Genomic DNA, 14,216 nt, shown 5'->3' with positions numbered 1-14,216 from the left:
CTCTTCTTAGAATTTTGATAAACGCTACCTTTCCGACATCTTTTTTCCACCTATACATAAAGGGGGGGAGGTTTGCTTAAACCTCCCCCCTTGTATGTAAAGTCAGCTCAAATGTAACGGAATGACGTCGGAAAGGTTGTATCTGTTATATGTAGGTTTTTCACGGGAGGCCCTGAGATTTTCTTTTCTTAGTTAAACTAAACACGCTAACACTATTCATGGTTCAAAGCCGGTGCTTTAGTGAAAGGCGCATGTGGTATATTGAGCGGAAAATACTCTTAATTTGGCAAAAGCAATGCCTCTTCTTAAAATAAAGATAAACGCTACCATTCTGATCTTTTTTGTACCTATACATAAGATGGAGGACGTCTCCATAGACCTATACTAATAGGAGTATGAAAAATGAGATGAAATGTAACGGAAAGGCAATGAAAAGATATTATCTCCTATATGTTTTTTTCCACTTTTAATCGAGAACTACGAAAGTAAAAAAAGGCGAAGTTTAACTGATTGTATGTGAACATATTGTCGGTTCAAAGCCTGTAGATGTTTTTTGGACATAAGCAATACCCGTTTCATCTATACGGCACATATAAGGATGCTTAAAGGTTATGTAAAGATATCACATGTATTTAATTTGCCTTAACGATTACGGAAAGGTTCCGGAAATGTAAAACCATGGTTTCCGTGGTCTTTACGATACCATAAACTCTGCGGAAATATTTTCCCACCTTTAGGCTACATTTAAGTATTTCGGAAAGTAGGCTTAAATATTCGTTTTCGTGCTGTGACAGTACCTGTAGTGACAGATATAGTAACATGGTAAGATTGTTTATTCGTTAAACCGGTAAAAAGCATTCACGAGAAGTGTAGCAGTTACCTTGTTACAAAGTAGATGTTTTATGTAATTCATTTTTTTTATGTTATTGTTTTATATCAACTGAAGTTTTAACTGTCACTAATTTTATTTATCTCTGTAAATATTGTACTAACGTTTTGATTAAGTTGCACTATAAGATTTGCACTATAATTCAATCAAGCTTCTGCATATTCTTCACAAATTTTCTATTTCGGTAACAGCACTTAAATGACATGCTAGAGACTTTGTAAGTTTTTTTTTTAATATCTATTGCATTTCAAATAAACAGACCTGTGCCTAAACAATTTTAAAGGTACCAGTAGTTAAGTACACGGCCCTAGTTATAGGCGTCATGCAAGGTCTAAAGCTTTTTGCCTCAGCACTTTCCCTGTATCAATTACTGAAGTCGTTATTGTCACTTTATACTTCACTAATCACTGTAAATGCACAAGGCTTTAGTTTTTTAAAGTGGCTCTTGATACTTATTAGTGATAATATAGATTTTGCTAGCTATAGGTTCATGTGCTGTAAACGCATCAGTTTCTTAAAAAATAAATCATGACACAATATATTTTGTTGTCTTTCTTGTTTGAGTGTTACTATTTATGATCTTATCATGTTGCTTCAGTGCTGCTATGATTTCTTTATATATATTGACTGGCTGACGCTAACGCGACACTGTGACAGTACCACGACCACACATTGTTTTTGCAGTCCGCAGAGGATGTAATGCATAAGATTTACTTGCTGTGGCCTAATCATATGTAACATGGTGCTATCCTTTGCTCTCTGCAAAACCTACCGAACCGGTTCTATCCGGTCACCCTCCTAATTACAGTAGTCTGTTTCCGTCGATACAAACACTACAGCCGTGAGCATCTGTGTTACCGTGAATATACTGCATCAGTGTATTTCGGTAAGTGCATTTTTTTTACTAACTTATCGTATTAATGACTTTTTATGCTAATACGGCAGCAAGATTATCCAAGAGTCCCTTTACGACACTCAATGGGATAATTTGTTCATTGTTTCTAAATAGAAAAAAAAATCTACCGTACTGCCATCCGCACAAAGCAGCGCAAAGCGGTTAGTATGTGCCGTAAGTTGCAAACAATATCAGAAGACGAGGTAAAGGTGGGCTGAGAAAGCTGTCAAAACTGGCTAAAGCAACCAAATGTACACGTATGACCAAATAAAGTTGGTTCAGTGCTACAGTTTAAAATACTGAAATAGGGGCGTTGTTAGCAGACAACATGGTAACACCGTTCATGGGACAGCTCAACACTATATATAAAAAAGGACACAGTTTAAGGGACAGTGAACAAGTAGGTCCTGGGTGCATACAGAGATCACAAAAGATCCAGGGTCTCTGTTTAGTGTCCCAATTAAAGGTCATGTGGTGTAACGGCATGGTGCTTGGTCTATAACCCAGAGGTTTTGATCACTTCGATTTCATGATAAAGGTAACATCTAATTTTGGCCAAACTTTTTTTATTCGCACGCTCGCATCAGTTTTGGGGTTTAAAGAGGATGTCATCTATATAATCAAATCAATATGGCCTAAGGTTAGAATGACGAAGGACTTCACAGTTCACTCACTACACAGGTGAAAATGAATACCTAGCTTCGGCTGGGGCCATCCTTCAGATAGGACGTTAAATGCAGGTCCCGTGTTTATTTGGAGAGCCACGGCCCAAGTACGTAAAAGACCCCACCACACTTATCGAAAACAGTAAGGTATCTTCTCGGTGTGATTGGATCAAAACCATTCCGGCTATATGGGTTCGGGAATTTCCCGAGCAGCCCTGTATTATAAACCCCTGCTTCGCCTATTGAGTAAGTTAGTCGAACTTGCCGAAGCTCGATGTTTCTGACTTAGGGAGGAGAGAAGCTGCTACAGTGAGCGTTGTTAGCTGTCCAAAAGTGGTCAATTTACTTGCACTGAGCAAACTCGTTAAAAAATGCCGTCTCTGTCTTTTCTACACAGCTATTAGCTCTTCATGGGAAGCATAGCTGAAGCCATGCAGTACGCAAATGAAAAGTCGGACAAGTTGGGAGAATCTTCCACCTATATCGATCAACAGTACAAGGTTGTTGACAGTGAAAACTATGACAACAAGTCTAGCAAAGTGAAGAAGCAGCACAGGTGTGAGAAATGCAGCAAGCAGTTTGGTCGACTGGGTCATCTAAAGGCACACATGCGGACTCACACAGGTGAGAAACCGTACAGATGTGAGGAATGCAACAGGCGGTTCAGTCGGAAGAGTCATCTAAAGACACACATGCGGACACACACAGGCGAGAAACCCTATATTTGTGAGAAGTGCCGAAGGCAGTTCATACAACTGAGTCAGCTACGGGAACACGTACGAACTCACACAGGTGAGAAACCGTACCTTTGTAAATATTGTCTCAAACGTTTCAGACAGCTATCCCCTCTGAAGGTACACATGCGAACCCACACGGGAGAGAAACCCTACAAGTGCGAGGCGTGCAGCAGGCAGTTCGGTGAGATGGGACATCTGAAGAAACACATATGGTCTCATACTGGTGAAAAGCCATACAAGTGCGACGAGTGTAGCAAACAGTTCAGTCAGCTGAGTCATCTGAAGATGCATATGAGAACACACACAGGTGAAAAGCCGCACATTTGTGAACAGTGTAATAAGCAGTTCAGTCAACTAGTCAATCTGCGGACACACATGCGGACTCACACTAGTGACAAACCGTACAGATGTGAAACATGCGACAAATGCTTTCGTCAGCTAGCTCATCTAAAGGACCACATACGGACTCACACCGGTGAGAGACCGTACATATGTGAAAAATGTAACAAATGCTTTCGTCGGTCAGCTCATCTGAAGAAACACGCGCGGACTCATACTAGTTAAGGTAGACTGCCATTATAGTCTCTGTGAAGTCAAGAATTACATAACAGCATGTAGCTAGCTATAGTTCAGTAAAATAAAAACCACAAAAGTTAAGGGCAAACATAATCCTCAACAAGACTCTAATTCATTCTACATTCCGGCCATATTTTTGTTCGACTGGGGCAACCAGGAATTACACTTTGACCTTTCACCAATGGAGTAACCATATCATTGAGCTTGCCCACCATTTTCACTTTTGAAGACGACTCAACGCTTTTCTTGCGTTTCTTGCTTGTGTTTACTGGTAAAATTTCCTAACTATATTGACTGGCTAACGCGAACGTGACTGTATCACGAATTGGCCTTTTCGTGAACATGTTGTCTAAATCTCTCGTTATGCAAATCATCACAAGGGACATTGACTATGCACTCTCCTTTGTTAAGCAATCAGGTGAAACCTACCAAACCTTTTATACCCCCCCCCCCCCACTCAGCCACTATATGAACCCGTCTTGGCAGCTCTGAGTCTTGGCAAAACCGACCCTGAAGCCGTGAAAACACCCTGTAGTACTTTGGAGCATCAGCGTGTCTTGGTGAGTACTAACTACGGAGCAGAAGTTAGGCTCCAGCTGTTTTTTTGACGTTTTTGTTGTCGTTTTTATCGGGATATTTCTCTTGTACTCTTTCTTGATATCTCGCGACCGCTTGGAGAATAAGACGACGGTCATGTTTTTTTTTTTCTTTAACACCTTTATTTGTTGTGTTGTTGTTTATTTCCAGCTTCAATGTACAATAAGTACATACATGTTTCAGTTGATTAAACAATACATATTTTAGTCAGTTTCGAGGACAATGGATAACATGTTACATACATATTTCAGTCTTCAACATGTAAGCAGATGAACTGTGTAATAGAAAATATCGCACAAGGTTTAAAAAATTTGTATGAAGTGCAGCAAGCGGTTCACTACGCTGTCAAATCTAAAGAGACACATTCGGACTCACACTGGTAAGAGACAGTAGTCATATTATGTTGAGGTAGGGGCTTGTACACACTCGGCCTCATAGATCGCGCTGGTGAAAGCCTATCAAAGCCTGAATGAAAATTGTGTCATATGGTTCAGTAGTTACAGAACCAAAGCTTATTGTGAATGCAAATTCTGCTTCTGTTATAATTCGGTATCTATGTTTCTTCGATAAATGTTATAATGTTATTTTTTGTCTTTGTTTGGGGGGGGGGGGGGTTGAGGCATGCGCCAACTAGAATATTGTTGGCAAAAATTTCACGAGACTTCATCGTATCATAATCATATCTTAAGTGTTTGGCTGTAGCAAAATAACGCTAACTCGCGTAACCATCACTGGATTATATTATAGTATATTGTGGCATGAACCATATTTCGTTGATTAGAACTAGAAGTAGTGTGTAAAAGCGACCGATTTAAAAAAAAATGGCCAGACCATCACCGTTCATTTAACGTAATATAGCACTTAGTTATAGCCGTGTTTTCTTCGCTTCCAAGTTCTAATTGTCACTTTGTATTTGAGAAACGTACGGTTGTAAATGTACTTAAGTGTTTAGTATCTGATAGAGACATGTTAATTGTGTCTGCATCAAGGTGTTGCTAAACAATTCTAAATGTTTACATTGTAGTCTGCTAGAGATTTGTTAAATGTTCATAATCATGTTACACTTAGTTATAACAGTAACTTTGTTTTGGCCGCTTAGATCTAAGCTGCTAAAGGTCCAATTGTCCTTTTATATTTTACCGACTGTAAAAATACCTAAGCGGCTAGTATCAGCTGTAGCAAATATTTACCTGTATACGTATATCAAGGTGTTGCTAAGTAGTATTTGCCTATACTGGTGAGCAGTAGGCTGCTATAGGTTTGTACAATTTTCGTAATCCATCTTCGTCAATAAATTAAAACACGGCATTGCTCTTTGACAAGTTGTCTTTTTTCCATAGAATGGTGTCTTTTTTCTTCTATGTGACTCAGCATATATAAAATAGTAGCCTCTATCATAGATTCACGTGCCGCGGGAAAAATAGTAGATCTAAATTGGTCAAAAAGCACAGATGACGACATCCCTATGTAGCTATGTTACAGTCGGCAATATTTTGTTTCTCATAGGATACTTACTCAAAAAGTTACCAATAAAGGTTTCTTACTAATATTTTAGTGTTATAAGACTTCTGTTGTCATAGAATGACGTCATCTGTAGTTTAGCTATCCGCCATCTTGGATTATGAACCTTAAATTTTTCAAGATACATTTTTTTCAACATATAACGCTAAAACCCCATGGAAATGGATTGAAAACGTTCACATGAATGTTTTCTGTAAGAAAATACCACGTAGTGATGAAATCTGAGTGAAAATAAGCTTGTTATACTTTAAATCATGACATTGTCGGCCATCTTAGATTTTGACCAATTACGTCATCTCATTAGCATAATTTATGAATATTTAATCATAAATGTTTAACTAAGATGTGTTGGATATTGAAGATATAAGAAAAGAAGTTTAGTTTAGCAAGAAAATCTGAAAATCTGAAAATCCCATAGTTTAAACCAAAACTAGTGATTTTTGTAAAATTTGCTTTTCAGAAAAATCATAAACTCACCCAATTTTTTTCAAATTGTTGCCAACAATATTTTAAGAAAACTCACTAAGTTTGATTGTTCTAGCACAAGCCGTTTGGGAGCTATAGGAGGTCAAAGTCGGCGCAGGCACTTTTAGCCCCCCCCCCCCCAAGTCTGGATAGGGTTAACCCAGTGCACTTAACGCAAAGAGTATAGATGTCCATCCTTGTGTGATGAAAAGGTATTTCGGTTTAAATGGAATCGGGGATATCCCGAGCAGCCTTCGTAACCCCTGATTCCCTTATCAAGTGAGTTAGTCCTCACTCTTGGTGAGTAGCTAAACTGGTATCAATATTGATGTTTCTGACTTAGGGAGAAGGAATATGCTGCTACATATAGAACGTTTTTTTGTGCACGTGGTTCTTCTGTCGATCGGACAGATGAGGAGGCAGACAGGCTTTTTGCCTGTTTGCCTGCATGACCTGCACATGACTTTTTATGGTGAAGGAGGGGTGTGCAATTCCTTCTCCACCCTCTCGTCTACTGGAGCACTGAGTTTCACAGGGGCAACTGTATGCAACGTGTGAGGCGGCTCCAGCAGATGCAGCTTTGTTGTTTGGAGTATCCGTCTCCTAAGAGGACTTCCAACCAAGGATGTAAGGGTTCCTCCTACCCCCGACCCGCGTGCCATGGCGGGTGCCGCTCATGCCCGAACATGCCCCTAAGGTCTGTCTCGGCCACAAAGCCCCACCAAGGTCACACAACGCCACTAGCTATAGCCGCGGCTAGATACTCATTTACACCTGAGTTAAGTGAGGGAAGTCGTGTAAAGTGCCTAGAACGTAATATATATAGAACGTAAACCGTAGTTAAGATGCAACTTTAACTTCGTGTCTTTTGACGCAGCGATCTTTGGTAGAAATAACGTTAACCCCATCAAGACGGTGGGGGGAATGGCGGTGGGCCAACTTTCATGTCGCTTAACGCGAGAACAAGACGTCCGTTAGACTTCCCTAGACGAAGCATGGTACTCATTTTCACCTGAGCGAAGTGAGAAAATCCGTGTTCAGTGCCTTTCCCAACATCAGAGCCTGTTAGGGTATCCGAACCAAGAGCCTCTAGGTCTTTGGCCAAAAAATATGTGGCTGCTTCGTAACCAGGGAACCTTACAACTAACTAAACTAAACTTCAAACTGGAGAAAGAAAGTAAGAAAAATCACACGCAAGTGTTTTCGAAAAATTTCGAAATAACTAGAAGTTCACACGTCCCTTGAAAGCTGCATGACCTAGGTAATTTATATACTCCCTAGTGACTTACAGCAGGTGATTTTAGGTAACGCCTGGAGATTGTCAATACCACGTTCTTATACTCTGACGTCTGAGACTTAGCGTGTGTACCAGAACCCACCGCAAACACGACATGGAGGACCTTAGGGTATCAGTAATGATCCCCTTTGGGTATTATTAGGAGTTTTATCCCTACAAAGCCCCCATGAGAGCCCATAATGAGCCCCTGCGTCTTCTTATATAGAAACATGACAAACCCCATCTGGCACTAAGCCTCAAGGGTTGGAGAGAGAGGATCTAAGAAGGGCAAAGGCACGACAGATAAGATCCAGAGAATTGGAGACGATACTTATCAAAACACAAGACAGCACGTCGCGAACGTAGAGTTCTGAAAATTGAAGGTTAGGTTACAGCGAGTAAATTTTATGGATGGCATCCCCTGCAGACTCCAATGAGAGTGGGTAAAAAAGTAAAAACATAAGATACAAGATGATAAAAAGTATCAGGATTTTCAGAATTTAAGTTTGAAGTTTTCTAGCTTATCTTTAAGTTATTACTTGTATGTTTATCTTTCTTTGGCGTAAATATAGGTCATGTTGATTTGATTCTATTATCTAAAAGCATACCAATTGTCCACTGTTTCTAAATTAAGCTACAAATTGATTAAAACATAAATGCCACAGCTGCAGTATCAAAAGACGGAGAAGATGTAGTAAGTCTATTCCAAAGCCAATGAAAATGATGTGAAAGATGAAACATTGGGAATCTATTGTTAATTTAACCATAATCTGTGTGTCTGGTCGCTTGTCCAACCTTTCTGACCACTAAGATTTGTTTCAACATGAAGCAAGTTTTTCTGTTAAACGTTCTTCGCAAGCTCGCATCAGTTTTAGGATTCCTAGAGGACGCAATCCATATAATCAAATCAACATGGCCATAGGTGATAAAACTTACCAATTTGGCTTCTTTCCCAGTTCAGATTCTGCTGACGGCATCTAAATGAGGTTTAGAAAATGATATGAAACCGTAATCGCATCTTGAGTTGTCAATCCAGATGCCAAGATTTGCACCTCGGAAATAAGTTCCCAAAAGATAGGCTTCGAAGATTGACAGTTGCAGCTAGCGCTGAAGACACACCGTCAGATTGTCCATTAGAAAATCTACCAACAGCTACAGACCTGTCAACGGAAATCTTGATGGATGTCACTCACTTGATGTGCATGCTTTCACGAGGTCAGAGGTCAGCCTTAGCAATAACAGAAGGTTACTATGACTGGTCAATCATGTGCTATAAAAAGTTTTGAACAGAACTCAACTGTATATATTCTTAAGTTATAAGTTTAATAATAATAAAAAGTTTGATAAGTCTTCCAGTTGTCTTAATTCTTTATTTTTGGGTACATTTCCAAATACCCGAAAGGCCATAGTAAAATCCTGCCAAAGCGATCGCTGCCAAGGAACATAAATTTTCGATCTGAGGGATGGAGTTTAACCATATTCAGACCGGGCTTTTTTGGTCATCCCTGGACCGGGGGGGGGGGTTCTTTTGAGGCCCTCCACTTCTAAGTCCTATAACTCTAACACGACGCGCCATAGGGCCACCAGGACATAATATCAGCATAATATCTAACGAGTATTTGACGTTTGACGTTACGTTAACGTAAAATGACGTAATTATGACGTCATCAATTTGATTATATTGGCCGGACCCATGAAAAAAGGGTATTCTCAGAAAACTTCAAGTTATGCTACAAAAATGTAACAACAAGTGCAGATAACAGAACAATAATGGTTATAAAGACTTTCGTTGCCAATAGCAACATCAATGACGTCAAAATGACGTCATAAAATGACGTCATGCTCATCTAAGATGCGAGTTGGGCTCCGCCATATTATATCCACCAACTTGAATTTTTGAAATTAATTTTTTTGCAACAACTAATCACAAAGGGCAATGGAAATAGACTAAATTCATTCATTTAGATGGTTTTTGATGAAAAAATACCAGGTAGTTACAAATTTTAAGGGATAATAAGCTTGTTTTTCTTGATCTGGCCATACGGTCCGCCATCTTGGATTTTGGGCAGATGACGTCATCAAATTAGCATAATTTATACATATATAATTATGAAAGATATGCTAAATAATATAATATTTTATTTATGTAACAAAATAGCAGTAATATAGCAAATAAATGTGAAAAATATATTGTTAGGCCTCAAAAGCCCCCCCCCCCCCAGTCTGAATAGGGTTAAGACAGACTTGTATATTATTGCTGCTTACAGAAAAATGATTTGAAAGGTTCAAACAGTGTAAATACCAATGTTCTGTTGCATTTCAGTTTTATAGCTTACAATTTTTTTTTTCTTTTAACTGTGTATGCCAGTATGGTAAATAGCTTAGGCCGAAATCACGAAAAAACTAACTTAAAACAAGAAATTCCTACATACTGATCAACTTTTTTTTCGGGGCAGCTATCGAAAATCCAAGTCCTGAAACTTGTTTTCAAGATACAGCCTTTTACCACTTGTTTTGACCTGGAAGAAATACAATTTATGCGTCTGGAACTACTCACTGTAAAGTCCTGAATAAAAAAGAAACTCGAGAAGTAATTGGAATTGATTTCAAGTAATTGGATGAGGTCATCGAAGTTGTGATTTTTTTGTCTTGGAAGTCTTGGGCGGACAATGGCAAAGATTGGCAACCAAGAAAAGAAAATTAAATTCCTCTGGATCAATAAAGCACTCGGTTGATAACTAGAGCATGCGATAGGCAGAATATATATAATGCATGTATATATAAATGTTCTTTTTATGTATTGTCTATGTGTTTGTCAGCAGGGCTAGCCCTTTGTAATAGCCATAGGCTAGTTGGGCAGCCCTGGCTGTGTGTTCGGTGCAGCCAAACCAATGAATAAATAAATAAATAGGCAGAATAAACGGACAGAAATTGATAGTAGAGGCTAACAGCATGCGCACGTTTACTAAAAGATTCACATCAAATCAGTCTTTTTATCACCTTTGATTCACACCTGACGTCATTGTATTTCTAGTTTCCGGAAAGCCATGCCACGCAGTGAATGAAACATGAGATGAAGATCGGTGAGATCGAAAGAATATTTATGGCCAAACTTTCCCTTATGTTGTAACAAAACTCAAATCGTTGAAATAAACAAGTCTCATGTATACGTCAATCATTACTATAACGTTACCTGTTGACCATGGGCAGCATCGTGATTAGTTGCTGACGGCTGGCAAGCGCTAACGCAGAGAGAAGGACATATCGCAGGCCTGTACAGTAGGGTTGTTATTTGACACATGCAAGCAACATGCGGGGCTGGCATTAAAAGGAAAAAACAAACACTATTATTGATACCCTCTCCACGTAATAACTCACAGCAAACAACCATACTTGTCAGAGAGTACATAGCTACACATTGCAACAATTTATTCTATCTCAAAGTGGTATATAGGCACTTTACAAAGTCATTACTTACTCGTGCACTGGCTTTGCCTCGACCATTTATCAGGCACTGGTTTGCAGCGTGTCCTTATTCACAAACACGTTTCAAATTTTGTGTTCCAAGACGCGGTTGGATTCAGCCTTCGTGAGCAATCATGCAAACATACTAAGCTGTGGAATTTTAAGCTGGTAATCTTCATGGTATTTTTCTACCCACGAAGATTTGAAATAGTTCAACCGTTGACTGGATTTTATAGGTACATATGGTATACTGTGCTGTGTGCTCAATGCGTGCCTTTTACATAAAGATTAACAAAAAGTGCACATGTTCTGGCAAGTTTTTTGTTTGTAGAACGGAGGTTAATTTACAATATTATAGGGGTCTTTGATAATATTTTTGAAAGTATAACATTAAAGAAAGATTGGAATATGAATAGAGCTTCTTTTATCTATCCATTGCGTTTTTATTACCTTGGTTCATTTTCATTTTGCATCCTTGTGTGCTTGACTGTATGAAGATGAACATTATAACTCAAGAAAACAAAAATGTAGTATTGTCATGGAATTTGATACGTGGTTTGGTATTGTTCTATTCAAGAAATTACTAGGTTTTTGGCTTCCTAGCAAGCTTCTTAGGTACTGCATTAGAACTTCTGGTTTCAAGTGTCTTTTTTCTCAACATGCCATTGGCCATGGTGTTTATGTGATAAAAATAGCTCTTGTTTGTATTTTTCTACTGTCCACCTAATGATATTGCTTTGATGTCTTTGAATCTTTTTGCTGATTTATTTTTCTTTTGTTGGAATTTGGTACTTGAAGAAATTGTGTGGTGTATTAAATTCTATCAAGCATTCCAATTCTAATCTAATATACCGCATGCTGCGCCTAATTAAAACAAAGGATCTGATTAAATTGTGAGATTAGAAATATACAAACAAAGGTAATCGGGCATAAGCTTTGACTTCTTATGGTTTATTAAAGAGACAGATTACCCTGAAAACCAGCTGTCGACGTTTCAGAAAGAAAAAAAAAGTAACAGTCGCGAGTAAATGCATAATATTTGCCTTTACATGCTTTACCTAACAAACTATTGTTCGGTTAAATCTTATTCAACACATTCGTAAATATCGATGACCAGCCCCTCTATCTCAGTCCTGCCACCTGCTACATTAATACCCCTAAACGCCGGCTGCTACTTTATTTGTAGGTATGATGACAGGTGTTTTATCAGGTCATTAGACTTATTTCTTTATTATTATTATTGTTATTGGGTGGGCCGACTATTCACTCTTTGCAGCCATGGGCTGAATTGCGAGGAGCTTACAATAGGCGGGGCTAAATCGCAAGGGTCTGGAGCGAGCTGCCATTCGGCGCCACTCATGTGACCTCAATACGACAGTAATTGTCCCAGGTGCGGCCAAGGTACTGTAGGTTTTGAACCGCTCACACCGCCCAATCGCACATGTGGCGGGCTCTTTAACGTGCCTGGTATGGCTCTCCCCAGACACGGGACCGCCATTTATCGTCATATCCGAGGGACGACTCATTTTCACTTGAGTAAAGTGAGGAAAGTCGTGTAAAGTGCCTTTCCCAAGGGCACAAGATCGGCAGCACGGCAGGCGGATTCGATCCCGCAACCTCTCGGTCACGAGGCGAACACAACACCACTGTGCCACGCGGTTTTCTTTGAAGAAAATGTAACAAAACCACATGTTTCCCCGACATGATCATACATAATTGTGTGGACGTACGACTGAAACATATGTCTACTTGAAATAGAAAATAGTGATAGCTAATTCATCTTTCTTTCAAAACTGTTTCGTTGAGGGAATCCGAAAGACTTAATTCGACTGAATAAAGTCATTACATTGTCCTATTCACTGGTATTTTTGCTCACTAATAGATTTAGCCCCTGTCTGTTCAGTAATTCAATTGTATGATAGTGCAGGTCTTTATACCTACCCGTCTAGAGACGTTGTGTAAAGACCCAGTGTTCTTACAGACCCTGTCCTTAGTGCTGAATACTGAGTAGCACATTACACAAAGAAAATACCTACTCCCACAAGTTGAAGTAGTTCAGATATGTTAAGCATGGGGCAACTAGAATCGTTCCTTGAATTTCAACAGTTGTATAACGCAATGCAGCTTGGAAAGGACTTTAGGTCCTTTATTCTAATCCCAGTGGTATCGTAGTATAGCAGACAGTTATTAGTTTTTTAAAACTTAATTTGTTTGAGAAAAGTGTGGGCAGAGCCACGGATGTAATCATTTAGAAGAAACATCAGGTCTTCTAAAAAGGATATTGTATGGTTTGTACTCTTACGCCTCTAAGGCTCTTTAACGCTGTGCGAGCATATATTGTATGTTTATACCGAGGTAGGTGTAAAATGAAGAATTATTCTACGGGGACCCATTATCACCCATTAGGGCCCTTCTCCTTCTTTCACTGAATAACATTCACCAGAATTAATATTCATATGTTTCCTTTAAAAGCTCTTTACAAAAGTTGTTAAAAGTTGCGATGTTTGTCTAAACGCTTGTTTGACGTGGTTTGACAAATGATATTGCGTAGTCAATTTCAACAACACGTCCTTGGTGTCACGTGAAATTCACATGATAAATGCATGGCAACAAAATTTCTACGAGCCAAACGGTAGCGCCGATACGTTAGCTGTACCAAAATTCTGCCTCCATTGCAGGCAAAGATGTATGTGCATCTTTTGAGACCTTGTTTCACCCCGGCTTGTGTAAGAACACTTAACAGGGGCAATTTTCTCCAACGCCTTTGTGGCGGCGTACACTGAACACCTTCTAAATTGCCTTGGAAAAATCCGTCCAGTGTCATCTCGGTGAATGGTTTGGCGTTGAACTTAGTCATTATGACTAAAAGGATAGTACAAAAGCGAAGTGAAAAGTTACGTAAGAAAAAAAGCATTGTGAGGTGTATGCGAATTTTTTTACGGCATATGCTATTCCGTGTGGTACCTATAGTGACAAATAGATTAGCAAGTTTCCTTCCTGATTTAGTAGCAGGGTTTTATTTTTACAGAAATGGGTTGCTGGACATTTCCCTTAAATGTGCTCAAAGCACCACTTTGAACACAAATGACCCCCATTTCACGTCCCTTACAAAAGACGGATGCATCCCCAA

General features: G+C 39.2%; 1 protein-coding gene across 1 annotated transcript; it reads left to right on the top strand.

The window, feature by feature from the left end:
* Positions 1-1,694: 1,694 nt before the first annotated feature.
* On the top strand, positions 1,695-5,391 carry LOC118403477 (zinc finger protein 678-like). The gene is made up of 3 exons (XM_035802200.1): positions 1,695-1,775; positions 2,847-3,451; positions 5,384-5,391. The coding sequence occupies exons 2-3, from the start codon at positions 2,860-2,862 to the stop codon at positions 5,389-5,391; spliced, it is 600 nt and encodes a 199-aa protein (XP_035658093.1). The 5' UTR covers positions 1,695-1,775; positions 2,847-2,859.
* Positions 5,392-14,216: the final 8,825 nt, after the last annotated feature.

The sequence above is a fragment of the Branchiostoma floridae genome, chromosome 16 (genome assembly GCF_000003815.2).
Source record: "Branchiostoma floridae strain S238N-H82 chromosome 16, Bfl_VNyyK, whole genome shotgun sequence".
NCBI lineage: Eukaryota > Metazoa > Chordata > Leptocardii > Amphioxiformes > Branchiostomatidae > Branchiostoma > Branchiostoma floridae.
The sequence above is the reverse complement of the archived record's forward strand: the minus strand, read 5'-3'. Positions and strand labels throughout refer to the sequence as shown.

What these genes read in the sequence shown, in the direction of transcription:
- LOC118403477 (XM_035802200.1), top strand. Translation starts at nt 2,860, where the DNA reads ATGGGAAGCATAGCTGAAGCCATGCAGTACGCAAATGAAAAGTCGGAC.